The sequence below is a fragment of the Panthera pardus genome, unplaced genomic scaffold, assembly GCF_024362965.1.
Source record: "Panthera pardus isolate Hobbes unplaced genomic scaffold, ASM2436296v1 HiC_scaffold_24, whole genome shotgun sequence".
NCBI classification, from domain to species: Eukaryota; Metazoa; Chordata; class Mammalia; order Carnivora; family Felidae; genus Panthera; species Panthera pardus.
In genome coordinates, this window is record NW_026526810.1 from 73,471,280 (window position 1) to 73,495,236 (window position 23,957).

A 23,957-nucleotide genomic window follows, 5' to 3' on the forward strand; every position below is an offset into this window, starting at 1 on the left:
AAATTTGTCAATACAAATCACTAGGCAAATAAGAACCTCAGCCTATCTGAAGGCTACACCAAAATTTCATGAAAAGTGGAATTAGAATGGCTAATGAACTTAGCCCTGCTTATATTAGTTGAGTTTCTTTCAAATATTAAAATCATTCATGGACTTTACATTTGAAAAGATCAGATTATCTGAGTTTTGGGACTCAGTCATTTATTTCTTAGAAGAGAGAAGCTCTTTACACTATTCCACTTGAATTTTTCACTTCAATTGTTAAGAAAAGCATATTAAAAATATATCTAATCTTTCTAAATACGACACTCCTTATCTTTTCAAGGTAAAAGAAATCAGACTAGATGGCATTTCACAAAATATACTGATCACCTACTATGTGCCAATCATAAAGGCTTTTCAACTTTTCCCTCATTTAATAGAAAAGGAAACCAAAGACCAAAGACAAAGATTTTCCAAAGGTCATCCAATTAACTGGTGGTGGAGTGGGGCATCTCGTTGGCACAGTTGGTTAAACATGCGACTCCTGATTTGGGCCCAGGTCATGATCTCATGGTTTGTGAGACTGAGCCCTGTGTTGAGTTTTGCACTGACAGCACGGAGCCTGCTTGGGGTTTTCTCGTTCTCTTTCGCAAAAATAAATAAACTTAAAAAAAAAAAAAAAAAGTAGTGGTGGAGCTTACATTAAGTTTCCTACTTTCTCTGTTATTTTCTATTATGTCAACATGCAGGAGTCAAAATCTTCTTCCTGAGATGACTCTCAATATTCTGCTCATGTATTTGCATAGAACACTGTGCTAAACTTCACTTCACTGACAAGTATTTGAGTCAGTAATAAGTGAATTCATTTTCACATGTGTATTTTTAATTTAAAACATCACAAAATGAGCTATGCATACCCTGTAGTTCTGGACCCAAAGTAGTAATAAGGGCATTCAAACAGCGACCAAGACTTTGTTGAACTTCAGCATGAGTAGGAGGCACATTTAACAATAACATTATAATAAGAGAAAGGGTGGGTTCCACATGCATATGGTACAGTGGGCCAGCAGAATCAATAACCAGTGATAGCGAATGTAGTGCCCAGGTCTGTGAAGACAGAGAAAAACAATTTAAAATGCTACAGCAGCATTAAGAAACATGAAACACAATGAATTGTTCTTTGTTGAAGGAAGTGATAAATTAACGACACATTATAGTACTTGTGTGCTATTATAACTAACCTGGAAAGAGAAACAGAGAACATACAAAGTTTAAGAAAAAATTTCTCTCAAATATCCAGTAAAAAACCCTGACAATCATCTAATTTCAAATGCTAAACTTAAATCTATCTCAGTACTAAGAATTCCAAGATTGGGGTGCCTGGGTGGCTCAGTCAGTTGAGTGTCCGACTTCGGCTCAGGTCATGATCTCACAGCTCGTGAGTTCGAGCCCCGCGTCGGGCTCTGTGCTGACAACTCAGAGCCTGGGCCTGCTTTGGATTCTGTGTCTCCCTCTCTCTCTGCCCCTAAACAACTCCCATTCTGTCTCCATCTCTCTCAAAAATAAATAAACATTAAAAAAAAAAAATTAAAAATAAAAAAGAATTCCAAGATAATGTTTGGTTCTTTAACTAATAGCTTGAACTAAATCTAGTTTACCGTAAACTGTTTTTTGTTCAATCTATGTGGAGAAAATTCAAGTTTTTAAAAGACTCAACAATATTTACAATTACATGCAGTAATATGGACAAATCTCTTGAACGTAATGTTGAAGAAAGCCAGACATAAAAGAGTATGTACCATATGATTCCAATGATATAAAGTATAAAAGCAGGCAAAACTAACATATGATGCTGCAAATCAGGATAGTGGTTATCCTTGGTAGGACAGGTAGTAACTAGAAGAGAACATGAGGAGAGCGTTTGGGGTATTGATAATGTTCTATTTCTTGATCTAGGTGCTGGTTACATGGTGTATTTAGTTTGTATACTTTACTCACAGAGACGCACACTTATGATAAGTGCACTTTTACAAACATATAAAAATAAATATACATGTATTAAATAAGTGTATACATTATATATATAAATATATATAATATAGTAAACAAACAGATTTGCCTTTGAGACAAATCTGCCCTGCCACATGGTTTTATAAATAAAGCTTCACTGAAACACAGTCGTGCTCATTCATTTACATACTATTTATGACTGCTACTGCTACAATGGCAGAACTGAGCAGCTGACAGAGAGTGTATGGCATGTAAAGTGTACATAATTTACCATATGGCTCTTAAAATAATAAGTTGGTCAACTCTGGTTTAAATGAAACAAGACTCTACCAGTACCTCAGAATGAGGTTGTCTTTGGAGACAGGGCCTTTAATGAAGTTAAAATGAGGCTATTAGAGCAAGCCCTAATCCAATGTGACTAGTGTCCTTCTAAGAAGATAAAATTTGGACAGAGTAATGCTAGAGATGCACATGCACAAAGGAAAAACCATGTGAAGATACAATGAGAAGGTGACCAACTGCAAGCCAAGGAAAGAGGGCTCAGAAGAAACCAAACTGGCTGACACTTTGATCTAGGACTTCTAGCCTACAGAACCATGAGAAAACAAATTTCTGCTATTTAAGCCAACCAGTGAATGAATGAATGAATGAACGAATAAATGAAAGAAAGAAAGAAAGAAAGAAAGAAAGAGAGAAAGAAGGAAAGAAAGAAGACTGGCCATATACTGACAACCAAGCAGTCAGGCAGATGATGGGTATAATAGATTCCTTATAGTGTACACTCTATCTACTTCTATATACATTTGAAGGACATAAAAATTCCTCCCTTTAGGAAATTCAGAAAGCTTTATCCCTCTTATCAATGAATGTATAAGAAAGCTTAGAGTACTAAACATTCTACAAAAATAAACTGTTAAGTCAGAGACAGCAGTAATCAAGAAGAGTCAGATTTAATGACAGTGGAAGCCACTAAAAGCATTTAAATTAATCAACTGAAAAAGTATTCGATGTAAATGTATGTGCATTCGCAATAGACTTCTTGAAGGGGGAGAAGAGAAATATAATAAATAGAAGCAAAGGAGGATGAAAGAATGGAACACCTTATAAGTTAACTCAATGAACTACTGGATAATGATGATGAAGAGACTATTAGTAATATGGTAGTAATTCAAAGAAGGAAAGCTAACTGTGGATTAGGGATGTTGAAATTTGACAAGAAGGTGGTTAAACTGGATTTCAGAACGCTAGAAAATTTGGATGATCAGACAGGACCAGGAAGGGAAAAGAACAACAGGAAAATATAAGTGCAGACATGAGAATGGCATGAGTGGAATGAGAACAGGCAGACTGCCTATGAGAGAAGTCAGTACTCTGGGGTAATGATAGATAAGGTTCCTGGGTCAGCTGATAGGACTTGAATGAGAAGGAGATTTAGGAAGCAATAAGCAGTTTCCCAGCTTTTTGACAGGAAAGTTGCAAGATGAAAGCCTTTCAGGAAAACAAATGTGGCTTCATATCTAGGGAGAGTTGAAAAGAACCTAAAAACACTACTATAATAATTAGGAACACACGAGGGGGAAAGAGATAAGATAAGGAGAGTAAAAGAACAGGAAGAATAACAATCAATCAAGATTTGATTAAAATATCAAGAAAATGATGATTTTAACTGACATGGGTAAGATGTGTACAATAATATGGTAAAATGGTTAAGAGCATGGGTTTGGAGCCCGCGACTTGTGTTCTTGAACTGATTAGATGATTTTTTAGCTTTCAGCTGTGAGCAAGTTACTTAGCTTCTGTAAGCCCCAGTTTTCTTTTTGTATAAGGGGAATATACACCCTAGATTACTGTGAGGCTTACACATGTTAATATGTTGTTAGAAGAATGTGATACAAAGCTTGGTACCTATTAAGTTCTCCAAAATGGTAAATGTTATTATTAAGATGGAAGGAAGATCGATTTCAGAAAAAAAATACTAAATTTGACTTTAGAAACTCCTGAGTGTGAAGTAAGGATAGCAAGATTTGACTAAGACTTGAATTTCAAAAATCCGTCCAGGTTAACAATGGCTTAGACATTTACTGGGCGGGGTGTGTGTGTGTGTGTGTGTGTTATTTACAAGTTACTAGTGGCCGATAAAAACATAATCTGCATTATCTACAAATCATGAATTTCAAGAAAAGTATCACATGGAGTACTTACCTGCACATCAGGAGAAGTACTGTCCTGAGACAAAGTATAAAGGATTCCGACACAAGAATTCAAATGCTGAGAAGAACTTATCCCTCCTAAATATCTATGTAGGGATCCCAAAGCCAATGAGTATCCTGTTCTGGTAACCACATCCCTTGCTGATTTCAGTCTGTAATTATGGAAATAAACAATAGTTACTGAAAAAAACTAATGCATGCACACTGTCACTTAGGCAAAACCTTTTGTATGAATACCTGAAAAATTCAAAAATATGTTACTGATAAAAACATTTTGAAATAATCTGAAAGGTATCTTAAAAAGAAAAACATTTTAAATAAAAACATCTTCACATTTTTAAAGATTTAAGTATGAACAATTTCAATGTTTTTCAGAGATGCACACACTAAATTTATAAAACAAGCATTATTACTTTACTGTTAAGTCACTCTTTAAAAGTTCAAGTATAACCAACACACAATATGCTATTAGTTTCAGGCATACAGTGTAGTGATTTGACATTTTGATACATTATCAAAAGATCCCGACAATAAGTCTAGTTACCATCTATTACCATACAAATTTTCATCAATTTTATTGACTATATTCCACATGTTATACATGAGCTTCCCATGACTCATTTATTCCCTTCACCTATTTTGTCCCTCTTCCCCTGCTTCCTGTAACCAACAGTTTATTTCTTGCATCTATGACTTATTTTCTTTGTTCATTCATTTCTTTTCACAAGTAAGTGAAATTACATGGTACTGGTCTTTCTTGGTCTTATTTTACTGAGCATAATACACTCTAGGTCCATCCATGTTGTTGCAAATGGCATGATTTCCTTTTTTATGGCTGAGTAGTATTACACACACACCCATCTTCTTTATCCACTCATTTATTTTTTTTTTAACATTTATTTATTTTTGAGACAGAGAGAGACAGAGCATGAACGGGGGAGGGTCAGAGAGAGGGAGGCACAGAATCTGAAACAGGCTCTAGGCTCTGAGCTGTCAGCACAGAGCCTGACGCGGGGCTTGAACTCACGGAGTGCGAGATCATGACCTGAGGTGAAGTCGGCCGCCCAACCGACTGAGCCACCCAGGCGCCCCTCCATTCATTTATTAATAAACACAGGTTGCTTCCATATTTTGGCTACTGTAAATAATGTAGCAATGAACACAAGGGTGCATATAGCTCTTTGCATAGCATGACCTAAAAAAAAATTTTTTTTTAATGTTTGTTTATTTTTGAGAGACAGAGCATGAGCAGAGGAGAGGCAGAGAGGGATATACAGAGTGTGAAACAGGCTCCAGGCTCTGAGTTGTCAGCACAGAGCCTGATGAGGGCTCGAACTCACAAACCATGAGATCATGACCTGAACCGAAGTTAGATGCTTAACTGACTGAGCCACCCAGGTGCCCCACAGCATGATTTTTTTTTTTTAAGCGTTTATTTATTTTTGAGAGAGAGAGAGAGAGAGAGAGAGAGAGAGAGAGAAAGAGAGAGAGAAAGAGAACATGAGAGGCAGACGGGCAGAGAGAGAGAGACGGAGACACAGAATCGGAAGCAGGCTCCAGGCTCTGAGCTGTCAGCACAAAGCCTGATGCAGGGCTCGAACCCATGGACTGAGAGATCATGACCTGAGCTGAAGTCGGATGCTCAACCAACTGAGCCGTCCAGGCACTCCTGCAGATAGTTCTCTGAATTGATGTTTTCATTTCCTTTGAATAAATAGAAGTGGAATTGCTGGATCAAATGGTATTTCTATTTTTAATTTTTTTAAGAACCTCTACACTGTTTTCCATAGTGGTTGTACCAATTATATTCCCACAGTGCATGAAGGTTCCCTTTTCTGCACATCCTCAACACTTGTACTATCTTTTGGATACAAACCAATTAGACAAGTGTGAGCTGATATCTCATGGTGGTTTTGATTTGCATGTCCCTGATGATTAATGATGTTGAGAATCTGTTAATGTGCTTGTTGGCCATCTGTATGCCTTCTTTGGGAAAAAATTTAATCACATCGTCTGCCTATTTTTTTTAAGTTTATTTTTATTTTTTTATTATTTTTAAATTTATTTATTTTTTAATTTCCATGCAAGTTAGCATATACTGCAACAATGATTTCAGGATTAATGCCCCTTACCCATTTAGCCCATCCTTCCTTCCTCAACCCCACCAGCATCCCTCTGTTTGTTCTCTGTATTTAAGAGTCTTATGTTTTGTCCCCTCCCCCCCGGTTTTTATATTATATTTGCTTCCCTTCCCTTAGGTTCATCTGTTTTGTATCTTAAAGTCCTCATATGAGTGAAGTCATATATTTGTCTTTCTCGGACTAATTTCACTTAGGTTAAAACTCTCTACTTCCATCCACGGAGTTGTAAAAGGTAAGATTTCATTCTTTTTGATTGCCGAATAATACTCCATTGTGTGTGTATACATATGTATAGATTTACATATAGATTTAGATTATATATATATATATACACACATATATATAGATTTATATATATATAGGTAGATTTATACACACACACACACACACCACATCTTCTTTATCCATTCATCCACTGACGGACATTTGGGCTCTTTCCATACTTTGGCTATTGTTGATAGTGCTGCTATAAACATGGGGGTGCATGTGCCCCTTCTAAACAGCATACCTGTATCCATTAGATAAATACCTAGTAGTGCAATTGCTGGGTCATAGGGTAGTTCTATTTTTAACTTCTAAGGAGTTATATTTTTAACTTTTTAAGGAACCTCCCTACTGTATTTCAGAGTGGCCGCACCAGTTTGCATTCCCACCAGCAGTGCAAAAGAGATCCTCTCTCTACACATCCTCGCCAACTTCTGTTGTTGCCTGAGTTGTTCATGTTAGCCATTCTGACAGGTGTGAGGTGGTATCTCATTGTGGTTTTGATTTGTATTTCCCTGATGATGAGTGACATTGAGCATTTTTCATGCATCAGTTGGCCATCTGGATGTCTTCTTTGGAGAAGTATCTATTCTTGTCTTTTGCCCATTTCTTCCCTGGATTATTTGTTTTTTGGGTGTTGAGTTTGGTAAGTTCTTTACAGATCTTGGATAATAACCCTTTATCTGATATGTCGTTTGCAAATATCTTCTCCCATTCTGTCAGTTGCCTTTAGTTTTGCTGATTGTTTCCTTTGGTGCAGAATCTTTTTACTTTGATGAGGTCCCAATAGTTCATTTTTGCTTTTGTTTCTCTTGCCACTGGAGACGTGTTGAGTAAGAAGTTGCTGTGGTCAAAGTCAAAGAGATTTTTGCTTGCTTTCTCAAGGATTTTGATGGATTCCTGTCTTATATTTAGGTTTTTCATCCATTTTGAGCTTAATTTTGTGCATGGTGTAAGAAAATGGCCCAGGTTCATTTTTCTGCATGTTGTTTTCCAGTTTCCCCAGCACCATTTGCTGAAGAGACTGTCTTTATTCCATTGGATATTCTTTCCTGCTTTGTCAAAGATTAGTTGGCCGTATGTTTGTGGGTCCATTTTTGGGTTCTCTATTCGGTTCCATTGATCTGAGTGTCTGTTCTTGTGCCAGTATCATGATGTCTTGATGATTACAGCTTTGTAATACAGCTTGAAGTCCAGGATTGTGATGACTCCTGCTTTGGTTTTCTTTTTCAAGATTGCTTTGACTATTCGGGTTTTTGTAGTTCCATACAAATTTTAGGATTGTTTGTTCTAGCTCTGTGAAGAATGCTGGTGTTATTTTGATAGGTACTGCATTGAATATGTAGATTGCTTTGGGTAGTATTGACATTTTAACAATATTTGTTCTATCCAGGAGCATGGAATATTTTCGCATTTTTGTGTGTGTGTGTCTTCTTCAATTTCTTTCATAAGCTTTCTATAGTTTTCAGTATATAGATTTTTTACCTCTTTGGTTAGGTTTATTCCTAGGTATTTTATGGTTTTTGGGGTAATTGTAAATGGGATAGGTTCCTTGATTTCTCTTTCTGTTGCTTCATTGTTGGTGTATAGGAATGCAACCAACTTCTGTGCATTGATTTTATATGCTGTGACTTTGCTGAATTCATGGATCAGTTCTAGCAGTTTTTTGGTGGAATCTTTTGGGTCTTTCATATACAGTATCATGTCATCTGTGAAGAGTGAAAGTTTGACCTCCTCCTGGCAGATCTGAAGGCTTTTTATTTCTTTGTGTTGTCTGATTGCTGAGGCTAAGACTTCCAATACTATGTTGAATAACAGGGGCAAGAGTGGACATCCCTGTCTTCTTCCTGACCTTAGGGGGAAAGCTCTGTTTTTCCCCGAGGATGATGTTAGTGGTGGGTCTTTCATATATGGCTTTTATGATCTTGTGGTATGATCCTTCTACCCTACTTTCTTGGGGAGTTTCTTATCAAGAAAGGATGCTGTTTTTGTCAAATGTTTTCTCTGCATCTATGGAGAGGATCATGTGCTTCTTGTCCTTTCTTTTGACATGATGAATCACATTGATTGTTTTGTGGATATTGAACCAGCCCAGCATCCCAGTTATAAATCCTACTTAGTTGTGGTGAATAATTTTTTTAATGTATTGTTGGATCCAGTCGGCTAATATCTTGTTGAGGATTTTTGCATCCATGTTCATCAGGGAAATTCATCTATAGTTCTCCTTTTTAGTGGGGTCTCTGTCTGGTTTTGGAATCAAGGTAATGCTGTCTTCATAGAAAGAGTTTGGAAGTTTTCCTTCCATTTCTATTTTTTTGGGACAGCTTCAAGAGAATAGGTGTTAATTCTTCTTTAAATGTTTGGTAGAATTCCCCTGGCAAGCCATGGGGTCCTGGACTCTTGTTTTTTGGAAGATTTTTGATTAGCAATTCGATTTATTTATTGGTTATGGGTCTGTTCAAATTCTCCTTTTCTTCTTGTTTCAGTTTTGGTAGTTTATATGTTTCTAGGAATTTGCCCATTTCTTCCAGATTGCCTATTTCATTAGTATATAATTGCTCATAATATTCTCTTATTAGTGTTTGTATTTTGCTGTGTTGGTTGTGATCTCTCCTCTTTCATTCTTGATTTTATTTATTTGGGTCCTTTCCTTTTTCTTTTTGATTAAACTGGCCAGGGGTTTATCAATTTTGTTAATTCTTTCAAAGAATCAGCTTCTGGTTTCATTTATCTGTTCTGTTTTTGTTTTGTTTGTTTTTGTTTCGATAGCATTGATTTCTGCTCTAATCTTTATTATTTCCTGACTTCTGCTAGTTTTGCATTTTACTTGCTGTTCTTTTTCCAGCTCTTTAAGGTGTAAGGTTAGGTTGTGTATCTGAGACCTTTCTTCCTTCTTTAGGAAGGCCTGGATCGCTATATACTTCCCTCTTATGATTGTCTTTACTGCGTCACAGAGGTTTTGGGCTGTGGTGTTCTCATTTTCATTGGCGTCAATGTATTTTTTAATTTCCTCTTTAACTTCTTGGTTAGCCCATTCATTCTTTAGTAGGATGTTCTTTAGTCTCCAAGTATTTGTTATCTTTCAACATTTTTTCTTGTGGTTGATTGTGAGTTTCATAGCATTGAAAATATGGTCTGAAAATATGCATGGTATGATCTCAATCTTTTTGAACTTGTTGAGCGCTGATATGTGTCCCAGTATGTGATCTATTCTGGAGAAGGTTCCATGTGCATTGGAGAAGAATGTGTATTCTGCTGCTTTAGGATGAAATGTTCTGAATGTATCTGTTAAGTCCATTTGGTCCAGCATGTGATTCAAAGCCATTGTTTCATTGTTGATTTTCTGTTTAGACGATCTGTTGATTGCTGTAAGGGGGAGGGGGTTGCAGTCCCCTACTATTATGGATTATTATCAAAGAGTTTCTTTCTGTTTGTGATTGATTTATATATTTGGGTTCTTCCACATTTGGAGCATAAATGCTTACAATTGTTAGGTCTTCTTGGTGGACAGACCCCTTAATTACAATATAATGCCTTTCTTCATCTCTTGTTACAGTCTTTATTTTAAAGTCTAGATTGTCTGATATAAATGTGGCTATTCCGGCTTTCTTTTGGTACCATTAGCATGATAGATGGTTCTCCATCCCCTTACTTTCAATTTGAAGGTGTCTTTAGGTCTAAAGTGGGTCTCTTGTAAACAGCATATAGATGGATCCTATTTTCTTATCCATTCTGTTACCCTATGTCTTTTGATTGGAGCATTTAGTCCATGGACATTTAGGGTGAGTACTGAAAGATATGAATTTATTGCCTTTATGTTGCCTGTAGAGTTGGGAGTTTCTGGTGTTCTCTGGTCCTTTCTAGTCTTTCTTGCTTGTGGTCTTTTTTTTTTTTCTCTCCCCTGTCTTTTCTGCCCTCAGAGAGTCCCCCTTAAAATTTCTTGCAGGGCTGGTTTAGTGGTCATGAACTCCTTTAATTTTTGTTTGGGAAACTTTTAATCTCTCCTTCTATTCTGAATGATAGCCTTGCTGGATAAATAATTCTTGGCTGCATATTTTTCCAATTCAGCACATTGAACATATCCTGACACTCCTTTCTGGCCTGCCAAATTTCTGTGGATAGGTCTGCTGCAAACCTGATCTGTCTTCCCTCGTAGATTAAAGACTTTTTTTCCCTTCCTGCTTTCATGATTCTGTCCTTTTCTAAGTACTTTGTGAATTTGAATATGATATGCCTTGTTGATGGTTGGTTTTTGTTGAATCTAATGGGAGTCCTCTACTTCCTGGATTTTGATGTCTGTGTCTTTCCCCAGGTTAGGAAAGTTTTCTGCTATGATTTGCTCACATAACCCTTCTACTCCTTTTTCTATCTTCTGGGACCCCTATGATTCTGATTCCTTTTTAATAAGTCACTGATTTTCCTAATTCTTTTTCTAATTTTTAATGTTTATTTATTTTTGAGACAGAGACAGTATGAGCAGCGAAGGGGCAGAGAGAGAGGGAGACAAAGAATCTGAAGCAGGCTCCAGGCCCTTAGCCTGACACGGGGCTTGAACTCACGAACTGGGAGATCATGACCCGAGCCAAAGTTGGACACTCAACCAACTGAGCCACTCAGGAGCCCCTGATTTTCCTAATTCTCAAATCGTGTTCTTTTGCCTTAGTCTCCTTCTTTTTTTCTGCTTCATTATTCTCCATGAGTTTGTCCTCTATATCGCTGATTCACTGCTCTGCCTCATCCATCCTTGCTGCTGTGGCATCCATTCGAGATTGCAGCTCAGTTATAGCATTTTTTATTTTATCCAGACTAGCTTTTACTTCTTTTATCCACAGAAAGGGATTCGAATCTATTTTCAACCCCAGCTTGTATTCTTATTATTCTGATTCTAAATTCTGTTTCACACAACTTGCTTGTATCTGTGTTAAGTCCCTGGTTGTCGTTTCTTCTTGCTCTTTCTTTTGGGGTGAATCCCTTCATTTCATCATTTTAAAGGAAGAAAAGGAATTAATTAGGTAAAAGAAAATTAAAATTAAAAAATTAAAAACAACACATAAAAAAATCAAGTAAATAATGCTAGATTGTAGGTGTGTTTTGGTCTGGTTGTTGAAAGGAGATTGATTAGAGAAAAAAGGGAAAGATAAGAAAAGAAAAAAAATGGAAAACGTTTGAAATTTGAAAAAGTGAATACAATGAAACAATATTTTTAACAAAAATTGAAAATAAAAATAATTTTTTTCTTTCTGTACTGAAGAATAAGAAAAAAAAAAAAATTGAATAGATGGACCAGTGAAAAGACTGAAATACGATAAAAATTACATCAGTTTCCCCTAGAAGACAAACTACGAAGCACTTTATAGTCTGTAAACTAAGCAGGCAGAAAGACTTGTGTTCCTGAAGAGCGAGGTTGGCCTAGATGGGTGGGTGGAGCTTAGTGTAACAGCTCCATTCTCCACTAGATGGCACTGCTTAGCTTACTGGGGTGGATTGCTGTGGTGCTTGCAGGTGTATCCACACATGCATGGGAGGCGTGAAAAAGGCATCACCCAGCTACCCAGTCTCTAGTATCAGAATTCTGTTCTCCTCAACCATCAATCACACACCCGTCCTTTTGTCTGTGGCTTCCTTCTACACCCCACTTATACAGTCCGTGACCAAGCCATCAGGTTGCCCGGTGGCAACTCCCTCTTGAGTTTTATCTCAGATGTGGCTGTGTTTCCCAACCCCTCACTTCTGAGGGACTGCGGCTTTGGCCCATTCTGATCCTCTGGGGGAGAGTCTCTTAGAGAAATGGCCAGGTGCCCACCCACCCCCAGAAACGTTCGTGGGACCGTGCTGCTGCTGATGACCAGAGACTGCAGCTGGGTGCAAGCCTGCTCCAGAAAAAGTTCATGCGAACATGTAGCAGTGTTTCAGGGATTTTGGTAAATCACAACACACATCTGGCACCAGGTTTCCCCTTAACATCCTGTTCTAGCACCAGTGAATCTCTGGGGTCTGCTAGCATCTTTGCCTGCGGGGTGGCCACAGAGCCTCTACCAAATGTCTTCTTAGCAGGGGAACCACCTCTCCCCATGTGACCCAAGGATCCCTCAGACTTCACTCTCTGCTCCTGGGGATTTGCCCTACCCCCCCAGAGCTCCTCCAGGTATCAAGCTGCGGAGTTTCCGATTCTGTGCTCCTCCTGTTTATAGAGTCTTAATGGAATTTAAACCCTCTCCTTTCTCTCTTTTTTGTTCAGTCCCAGTGGCTGTTTACACTTTTCCACTTTCTCTCCAGCTGCTTTTGGGGGAGGGGAGTGCTCTTCCCGTACTCTCCTCCTCCCCCCACCCCTCATCTCCGTCCTCTCTCCGCAAGCAAAAACAGCTCCTTGCCCTCCGCAGCTTCTCTCTACCCCAGTTCACCTGTCTGTGCTGCATACCTGCTATGTTCTGTGGTTCAGGTGGTGCAGATTGTTGTTTTAATACTCAAGTCAGTTTTCTAGGTGCGCAGGATGGTTTAGTGTTGATCTGGCTGTATTTCATGGACGAGAAATGCAAAAAAAACTTCCATGCTATTCTGCCATCTAGTCCCCTGCCCATTTTTAAATCAGGGTTTTTTTTGACATGAAATAGAAGTTCTTTATATATTTTGGATATTAACCTCTTATCAAATATATGATTTGCAAATATCTTCCTCCATTCAGTAGGTTCCCTTAGGTTTCCTTTTTTTTGTTGATGTTTTCATTCATTGTACAAAAACTTTTCAGTATGATGTAATTCCATTTGTTTATTTTTGCTTTTATTGGGATTGCCTGAGGAAACTGACCTCCTTCCCCCAAAATATTGTTAAGACTAATGTTTTCTTCTAGGAGTTTTATGATTTTAGGTCTTACTTCAAGTCTTTCATCCACTTTGAATTTATTTTTGTAAACAATGTAAGATAGTGGTCCAGTTTCAATCTTTTGCATGTAGTTATCTTCTTTTCTCAACACCATTTATTAAACAGACTGTCTTTCCTTATTTCCTTATAGTCCTAATTGACTATATATGCTTGTATTTATTTCTGGGCTCTCTATTCCATCATGCTGATCTGTGTGTTTGTTTTGTGCCAGTAACATACTATTTTAATTACTCCAGGTTTGTAGTACAGTTTGAATCAGGGAGCACATCTCCAGCTTTGTTCTTCTTTTTCAAGACTGCTTTGGCTATTTGGGATCTCTTGTGGCTCCACACAAATTTCAGGATTTTTTGTTCTAGCACTATGAAAAATGTCATTGGTATTTTGACAGGGATTACACTGAATCTGTAGAGTGCTTTGGGTAGTATGGATATCTTAACAAATTAAATCTTACAATCCATGAGCACAGCGTGTGTATGTGTGTATGCATAAACGCACATATATGGGATGCTTCGTGAATTTGCATATCGTCCATGGGGAGTATGGTATATCTTTTCATTTATTTGTGTCATCTTCAATTTCTTTCATCAATGTCTTACAGTTTTCAGGGTACAGGTCATTCAGTTCTTTGGCTAAATTTATTCTTAGGTATTTTATTCTTACTGACAATACTAATTGAGATTGTTTCCTTAATCTCTTTCTGGTAACTTGTTATTAATGCAAAGAAACTGATTTCTGCATGTTAATTTTGTATCCTGTGAGTTTATTGAATTCATTTAATTCTAATGGTTTTTGGTGGAGTCTTTAGGGTTTTCTATATACAGTATCATGTCATCTGCAAACAATGACAGTTTTCCTTCTTCCTTTCCAATCTGGATGGCTTTTATTTCTTTTTCTTGTCTAATTGTGTGGCTAAGACTTCCAAAACTAAGGTGAATAACAGTGGAGAGAGTGGGCATCCTTGTTTTGTTCCTAATCTTAGAGCAAAAGCTTTTAGCTTTTCACTGTTGAGTGTTAGCTGTAATGCTGAGGTATGTTCTTTCCATACCCACTTTGTTGAGAGCATTATTAAGTTGCATTTTAAAAATGCACATTGCTCAGACACTTTATTTCCATACAAAGAGACTTTGGGGGTACATGGGTGGCTCAGTCAGTTAAGCCTCTGATTCTTTATTTCGGCTGAATTCACTATCTCATGATTTGGGAGATCTATCCCTGTGTTGGGCTCTGTGCTGACAGCATGGAGCCTGCTTAGGATTCTCTCTCTTCCGCGCTCTCTCTGCTCTTCTCCTGCATGTGTCCTATCTCTCTCAAAATAAACATTAAAAAAAAAAAAAGAACTTTGATTTTAAAATTAAATACAGCAAGAAAAATCAAAGTTTACTAGTTTTATTATGCATTCTGTGCTAATTTAAGTGTTTTCCATTTAGTCCTTTATTTATTTATTTTAAAAAATATTTATTTATTTAAGTAATCTCTACACCCAATGTGGGGCTTGAACTCACAACTCTGAGATCAAGAGTCACATGCTCCTCTGAATGAGCCAGCCAGCCGCCCCTATGTTCAGTCCTTTTTTAAAAAATTTTTTATTTATTTATTTTTGAAAGAGAGAGAGAAAGAGCGTGCGCCCATGTGCACAAGCAGGGGAGGTGTGCTATCTGTTTAGAGCACGACGTGGGGCTCGATCCCACAACTCTGGGATCATGACCAGAGCTGAAATCAAGAGTCAGATGCTTAATCAACTGAGCCACCCAGATGCCCCTACATTTAGTCCTTTAATCCTCCCAACAACTTTGAGATTTACACTATTATCAGTTACTTTTTACAGATGAGAACAGAATGATATCCAAAGTAACTCTTACTAAGTAACCATTACATGAAGATTGGGATTTGAACTAAGTTAGTAATCTAACTTTAAACTTCAAACTGTTGACCAAATCAGACACATATATTCAGTAGACTGGAAGGTGAAAGTGCTATATTTATTATCTCATTTATCTTAACATTCTCAAGCAGGCGGCGTAGTACTGACAACCTTCTATTTGAAATAGAGGAAAACGAGCTGTGGGGTTTGCTCTCTACTCATGATCTCAGAGCTAGCAAAAATGAAAGCATAGTTTGTTTCCTGATGATGAAAACCTAGACTTTACTCTTTCCAGTACATTGTTATTACTACCTATTATCTATATTTTACATGATAAAATTCCCTAAATTTCTTAGTCCCATCGTCCATTCCAGGGATGGCCAATTATACTACTCATATAGTGATGTTTCTCTTATTAAATAAAAACTAAAGCCAAAGTAATAATAGTTCTATATTCCAAGATGAGCAGACAAAGGGGAGGCTAGCCTTCATATAAAGTATCCATGTTTATCAATTTTTTTCTGAATTAATTCCCAGAATGGAGTTTCACTAGTTCCAAAAAATCAACAATCTATACCCAGTTTTGACAGATAGTCTCTGCATATTAAAGAAATTCACTTACTTGTCAAAGCTAACTTGAGCTAACGCAGCAGTAAAAGCTCCATCATCAACCACTTGGGCTAATCTAGCCCATGCCTCTGCAGCTGCACATCTCAAGAGGGGGTTGGGACTTTCTAGGGCTCCCATCACCAATGCCACGGCAAGTCTTCTCATTTCTTCTGGACCCAAGTTTCCCTTGGAGCCAGCTAAGTACTGAAATATGTAAAGAACAATCTAAACTTACAACTGTAATAAATTTTCCAATCCAGTTTGGAATATATATTCTGGTTGACTAAAGATGTTCATACTTGGATTACTATTTAAACATAAACATACACACACACACACACACACACACACACACACACAAATTTGATTTTTCACAAAGTTCTTCAGAATTAAAAAAATTGTTTTTAATGTTTATTTATTCTTGAGAGAGAGAGAGAGAGAGAGAGAGAGAGAGCGAGCATGAGAGGGGACGGGGGAGAGAGAGAGGGAGACACAGAATCTGAAGCAGGCTCCAGGCTCAGAGCTGTCAGCACAGAGCCTGACGCAGGGCTCAAACCCATGAACTTGTGACCTGAGCCAAAGTCAGATGCGTAACCAACTGAGCCACCCAGGCGCCTCAAAAAGTTAAGAATTTTAAACCTCTAGGCAAGCAATTGTCACTACAGTATGTATGTATTCAGAAGAACATTAATAGGAATTTCCATAATATAACCAATGAAGCATATTATATTTTAGTTAGAAACATTTAAGTCATAAATGCAACAAGCCAGATTTGGCCCAGAGGCCACAGTCTGCCAATCCCTGATACAGGATATTAGGCTGAGTAGGTTAAAGCATGGTTCTAAGCCAAGATTCTAGGTTTAATTTCTGACCAACAACTTTTACACAGAGAAAAAGTAAAAGGGGGATTATAAATCCTGAAACATTTTCATCAGGAGACTAAGAAAAAAGGGAGGAAAAAAAAAGCAGCAGTTCTTTCAAGACACCCTCCTCAACCTATTTAACCATACTTAGAAAAAAAAATCAAGCAAACATCTGAATTTAAAAACAGAATTACCTTCAAGAAGCTAGAGAGTGAAGAAACAACATGTAACTGAACTACTTGTTGACGAGCTCCTTTTGTGTGCTTTATACTGTCCAAAAGTTGTTCCAGTATAAGAAGCCTAAAATCAGAAACAAGATTTAACAGCAAATAGTATGACATTGGGTTTGTTAATTAAGTAAGTGAAAGGACATTTCTGAGTATCTATTGCTATTGTTTTGTTGCGTTATTTTGTGGCAACTGCTAAAATGAGATAAACTATTGCTGAATATTCTAAAACATTTTAAGAAAATATAAAAAATACAAAAATATTTTGGTTATGTGTCATTCTGACAGTGGTGGAGAAGTATTATTATTATTTTTGTTTATTTTTGAGAGAGAGAGATAGGGAGCATGTGCAGCAGAGTGTGCTAGTGGGGAAGGGGCAGAGAGAGAGAGGGGACAGAGGATCTGAGGCAGGCTCTGTGCTGAGAGCCCAAACTCACAAACTGCAAGGTCCTGACCTGAGGGGAAGTCAGATGCTTAATCAATTGAGCCACCCAGGTGTCCCAGGGGGAGAATTTTAACAAAAGTATCACTTAATAAATATTTACTGGGCAAATTCTGCTATCTCACTATTTTCTAAACAAAGGATAATCTTTTTTTTCCTTTTAAAGTAAACTCTATGCCCAACATGGGGCTCAAACCCACAATCCCAAGATCAAGAGTTGCATGCTCTACTGATCAAGGCAGCTAGGTGTCCCTAAATAACACGTATCTTAAAAGTTACTTGCAGCTGGGGAGCCTGGGTGGCTCAGTCAGTTGAGCATCTGACTCTTAATTTCAGCTCAGGTCATGGTCCCAGGGTCTGGGATGGAGCTCTGTGACCAGATCAACTCTGCGCTGAGTGTGGAGCCTGCTTAAGATTCATTCTCATGCTTGCGATCTCTCTCTCTCCCTGGCTCCTCTCCCCAGCTCAAGTGCGTGCTCTCTCTCTCAAAAAAGTTAACTTGCAGTAACCATTTTGTTCTTAATAGGACTTAACTGGATTCAAATACATTGATTCATTTCAAAGGCAGCACCCACTTATGTCATCCATAGGTAATGACAATTAACACAGCCCTTTCAGCCCCCAACTATACTTTAAAAATGTACTTGGTATCATACTATATATTAACATAATTTTAACTCCTGTATTTCTCATTTAACATTACCTCCTTAGCACCTGTCAAATCATTCTTATTCTTTGGTAACTTTCACGAAGTCAAATTTTACTATGCACATGCATTACAATTTGTTCAATCATTCTCCTGATGGAGACAGCAATTTTCCAGTTTTCACAATTCTAACTATGATGGATATATACATTATTTTTGGTCTGGGGTTGAATGTGTCCATTAGCTATTTATGTAGCTTCTGTGAATTGTTTTACATTCCCTTACAACACAGGGCTTTTATTTAATTATTTTATTTGCTATTTTTTAATTGAAAGTTCAGTTGACATAGGATGTATTAATTTCATGGGAATGCAAGCTGGTGCAGTCACTCTGGAAAACAGTATGGAGGTTCCTCAAAAAACTAAAAATAGAACTATCCTGCAACCCAGCAATTGCACTACTAGGTATTTATCCATGGGATACAAGTGTGTTGTTTCGAACCCCCATGTTTATAGCAGCACTGTCACCAATACCCAAAGTATGGAAAGAGCCCAAATGTCCATCGATGGATGAATGGATAAAGAAGATGTGGTATATATATATACAATGGAGTATTACTCGGCAATCAAAAAAATGAAATCTTGCCATTTGCAACTACATGGATGGAATTGGAGGGTGTTATACTAAGTGAAATTAGTCAGAGAAAGACAAAAATCATATGACTTCACTCATATGAGGACTTTAAGAGACAAAACAGATGAGCATAAGGGAAGGGAAACAAAAATAATATAAAAACAGGGAGGGGGACAAAACAGAAGAGACTCATAAATATGGAGAACAAACTGAGGGTTACTGGAGGGGGTGTGAGAAGGGGGATGGGCTCAATGAAAAAGGGGCATTAAGGAATCTCCTCCTGAAATCATTGTTGCACTATATGCTAACTAATTTGGATGTAAATTTAAAAAAATAAAAAATAAAATTAAAAAAAATTTTTTAAAAAAGGATGTATTAATTTCAGTGTATAACAAAGGGATTTGACATTCATATGCATTATGAAGTGATTATCACCATTAAGTCTGGTTACCATCTGTCACCATACAAAATTATTACAATATTATTGACTATATTCCCTATGCTTTATTTTCATCTCCATGCTTTATTTATTTTATAACTTGAAGTTCAGACCTCTTAATCCCCTTCACCTATTTTGCCCATCCTGTGCCATGCCCCTCCCTTGTAGCAATCATCAGTTTGTCCTCAGTATGTATGTATGTATTTGAAGTTCATTTATTTATTTAAAGAGAGAGAGAACACAACAGGAGAAAGGCAGAAAGAGAGAAGAGAGAGAGAGAGAGAGAGAGAGAGAGAGAGAGAGAGAGAGAAAGAAAGAAAGAAAGAAAGAGAGAGAGACCCAAGCAGGATGCGGGGCTCAATCCTACAATCTGAGAGATCATGACTTGAGCCAAAATCAAGAGTCGGATGCTTAACTGAATCACCCAGGTGCTCCTGTTCTCAGTATTTATGAATGTGTTTCTGTTTTGTTCTATTTGTTTGTTTTGTTTTTTAGATTCCACATATAAGCAGCACAGGGCTTTTAAATCCTTATGATGAGATTAAAGATAGGTAAGAATAAAATAAACCACCCCAATATTACACTATTATCTCCAAGGTTTTAAAAACATTGCTCCTAAAAGTTACAGAGAGGAAAGGAGGCAAACCATAAGAGACTCTTAAATACTGAGAACAAACTGAATGTTGATGGGAGGCGGGCAAGAGGGGAAAGTGGGTGATGGGCATTGAGGAGGGCACCTGTTGGGATGAGCACTGGGTGTTGTATGCAAACCAATTTGACAATAAATTATATTTAATATGAAAACAAACCAACAACAACAACAAAAAAAACACTGCCTCTGGGGCACCTGGGTGGCTCAGTTGGTTAAGCATCTAACTTTGGTTCAGGTCATGATCTTACAGTTCGTGGTTCAAGCCTCACATTGGGCTCTGTGCTGACAGCTCAGAGCCTGGTGTCTCCCTCTGTCTCTGCCCCTCTATCATTCTATGGAGGCAACAAAGCCTAAGTCAAGTTCTCCAAATGGCACTAAAAAAGACTGCATAGATATGGGCACTGTACTTTTAAGAAATCCAACTGTGGAAGAAGTTAGAAAAAAAGGAAGGAAGGTAGGAGTCTGTGGATTTCATGAGTTGGGGAAAGGAGTATATATAAAACCAATTCACAGAATGTAATAAACATAGTAGAGCACTAGATATTTTGGGAAAACCACAGTAACCTTAAGTACTTGATTTATTTAAATATTTCCTTATTTCAAGGTTAATTTTGTTCATCACAATTAATTTGAAAAAGTGATAAAGGCAAATGAAAGAAAAAGAAATTCATCCCTTATCCCACCATCTAGAAAGAGCCACTGTTACCATTTTGGCATATTTGTTTTAGTCTTCCTCACAAAGACAGAGGAGTATCGTTTTTAGAAAATTAGGATCACAGTGTATACTTTGTTAAAATATTTTTTCCTCCCAAACATCATTCCCATCTTGTTAACTACTACATTGAAATAATTTTAAACACCTATTAGTAAAATATAGTCTGGCAATATAATAGTTTATTTAACCAATTTCCTAGTTTGGACATTTAGGCTACTTCTAATTTTCATTATAAACACTATGACAAATATACTATATATAAAACTTCTTCGCCTGTGTTTTAAGACCATATTAAAGGCATTTTGTTTCAAGAACGTATTTATGTCTAAATTGCCTGTAGAGAAGACTATGGAGAGGTTATGTAAACAAGACAACAAAGAAATTAAGGATAACCACATGGTCAGACTCACAAATTTAAAAGCCTAAAATGTCATTATTAGATCATATCCTCATCTTTTATCAATGGAACTATATCATGCTGAAATTACTAAAAATACCTAAGGTTATAGCTTGAGAAGTTTGTTATATTGTAATAAAATTTGACCTGTACAGGGGACTTCCAGAGCCCTCTATTTTTTCTCCACCCTGTATCCCCAAATGCTGATGGAGATCTCAACAAAACATTCTGAATCTTCAGGAAGATGGAGGTGACTTGTTTTTAGTAATACTGAATTAATATGCTTAAGTAGTATTGATTATAACATACAATTATTAGTTTGGAATGAAATTAGATGCTGAAACAAAGTTTTGGATCTAGAGAAATTAAAAATACACCACCAACTGACTAAACAGCAAGACATAACATCTGAAAATGATGATTTAATATGCTTTCAGGGAAGATGTCTATGGTGAAAATTTCTAGTATTGTGAACTGGAACTATGCTTTTTCTCTTTCTCCATCAACTCACAATCTATAACATTTTACAGCATTTATATAGCAGTGGTTCTCACCCTGGCTGCATGTCAGAATCACCTAAGGAGTTTTTAAATTTTCAATACCTAACATATATGCATACCATACTATTATTTTTATTTATTTTGAAAAAGAGAGTGATATAAGAGAGAGAGAGAGAGAGAGAGAGAGAGAGAGAATCCCAAGCAGGCTCCACACTGTTAGTGCAGAGCCTTGATGCAGGGCTCAATCTTAATGAACCGTGAGATTGTGACCTAAGTGAAACCAAGAGTCAGAAGCTTAAGGGACTGAGCCATCAGGTGCCCCACATACCATACTATTAAATCAGAATCTACAATTTAAAAAGTTGTCCATATGACTGCAACGTATTGTCAAGGTCAGAACAATCTTCAGGTGAATTAAGTAATTCATTCTTTGGATGTAGGTGCAAAATGTTTGAAAGTAACTACAAACAACACAAGCACAAGAACAATCACAGTTTTTTTCTATATAAAATTATCTTAACACTCTAGAAATTTAAACATTTTAGTCATTTAAAATTACCAATGCAAAGTTTTCTTACTTTTAAAATCCTATAGTCAAAATAGAGAAAACCAACTGACTTAAAGACAACTTAATTTCTACATGCATAAATAGAATATGAAAAATGTATTTCTTTTTTTTTTTTTTAAACAAACTAGTTTTCTTTTTTTTTTTTTTTTTTTTTTTTTTTAATTTATTTTTGGGACAGAGAGAGACAGAGCATGAACGGGGGAGGGGCAGAGAGAGAGGGAGACACAGAATCGGAAACAGGCTCCAGGCTCCGAGCCATCAGCCCAGAGCCTGACGCGGGGCTCGAACTCACGGACCGCGCGAGATCGTGACCTGGCTGAAGTCGGACGCTTAACCGACTGCGCCACCCAGGCGCCCCTGAAAAATGTATTTCTAATCTTAGGGCAATCTCTTGTTATAAAAGAATTTCTTTTAAGCTGTTTAAACACAAAGCTAACCTCAATGACAACAAAATGCTTTGAAATATTCAGCTGTTGGTTGTCAAATATAGTAGTACTTTGATTAAAAACATTTTTTTTTCTCTAGAAATGTAAATATACAGCCAAAAGAAAAAGGGTGCGCATTTTTAACAAGTGTCCTATCTGGACAACAGGAAATTAGAAACTTAACTTTCTTATTTAAGTAGTTTCTCTCCTCTGGTCCTCTAATAGACACCCAATGGTGACTGCTAATGGATGCTTATGACCCACTTTTTATATCTGGGATCCTGCTAGACCACTTCCTTTAAAAATCTCCAAAGTACTGCCTCCTATTTTTTTTTTTTTTTGATGTTTATTTATTTTGAGAGAGAGAGAGAGAGAGAGGAAGAGAGAGAGAGGGAGACAGAGGATCTGAAGCAGGCTCTGTGCTGACAGCAGAGAGCCTAATGCAGGGCTCAAACTTATGAACTGTGAGATCATGACCTGAGCTGAAGTCGGATGCTTAACCAACTGAGTCACCCAGGCAACCCTGCCTACTATTTTTATTCAGTTAGACTCTAAACACAGTATGTTTTGCTTTTACCAGGTCTCAATATTTTTATTAAACAAAACCTCCCCTCATTAAATATATATTCATTCTATATATTATTTTAGTCCAGGTGAGGTTAAAGAAACTTAGTATAAAGTTAATTAAATTTTAAACAGAAGTGAAAAGCCATTTTCCTAAACTGCAAATGGGCAATAACTCTTAAAAAAAAAAAAAAAAAAAAAAAAAACCACAAAAACCCAAAACCCAAAAAACAACTTCTCTGAGAGTAATATAATCAATTTTTTACTTTTGTTAAAATTTTTTTTAAATGTTTATTTATTCTTGGCGGGGGGCGGGGGGGGGGGGAGGGGGGTTGGAGCAGAGAGAGGGAGACACAGAATCAGAAGCAGGCTCCAGGCTCTGAGCTGTCAGCACAGAGACTGATGTGGGGCTCGAACTCACGAACCACAAGATCATGACCTGGGCCGAAGTCAGATGCTTAACTAACTGAGCCACATGACTGAGCTTGGTGGGGAGCAACCATGCACCCTATAAAATCAATTTTTTAAAAGGAAAGTTTGGAAGATGTATATTCTTTTCTTTTTTACTTTTTGTCTTAGATCTATCAAAAAGAGTTAGTGGAGCCATTTAAGAACATGCTTAATTTAAATATTTTACCTACAAGTTTCATCACTGCAATTACTACTGTAATAACCCAAATTAATTATTTTAAATTGTACGCTCTATAACACGGTACAGATACAGACTAGTTCAACTCCCATCCTCTCTATCAATTCTTTGAATATTCCAGACTACTGTGATTTTCCTCTCATCTTTTAGTGCTATGACATTCATTTATAATTTAGTCATTAAGTTGTCTAAATACCATAAGTTTATGGTTACAGTATATACAGGGAGCTATAGGCTATAAATAAATTTGGGAAAAACACCATGTTTTGAAATTTAAGTTC

The 23,957-nt window shown here is 37.1% G+C and overlaps 1 protein-coding gene across 7 annotated transcripts in view; it reads right to left on the reverse strand.

The window, feature by feature from the left end:
• The window catches only part of HEATR5A (HEAT repeat containing 5A), a 118,044-nt gene that overhangs the window by 44,244 nt on the left and 49,843 nt on the right, over positions 1-23,957 (reverse strand). For all 7 annotated transcript variants that reach the window (XM_053889326.1, XM_053889328.1, XM_053889327.1 and 4 more), the window contains 4 exons: positions 17,014-17,119; positions 15,970-16,160; positions 4,195-4,354; positions 900-1,089 (listed from right to left, as the gene is read on the reverse strand). In XM_053889326.1, the coding sequence (XP_053745301.1) occupies positions 900-1,089; positions 4,195-4,354; positions 15,970-16,160; positions 17,014-17,119 (647 nt within the window). The remainder of the gene's footprint in view (positions 1-899; positions 1,090-4,194; positions 4,355-15,969; positions 16,161-17,013; positions 17,120-23,957) is intronic.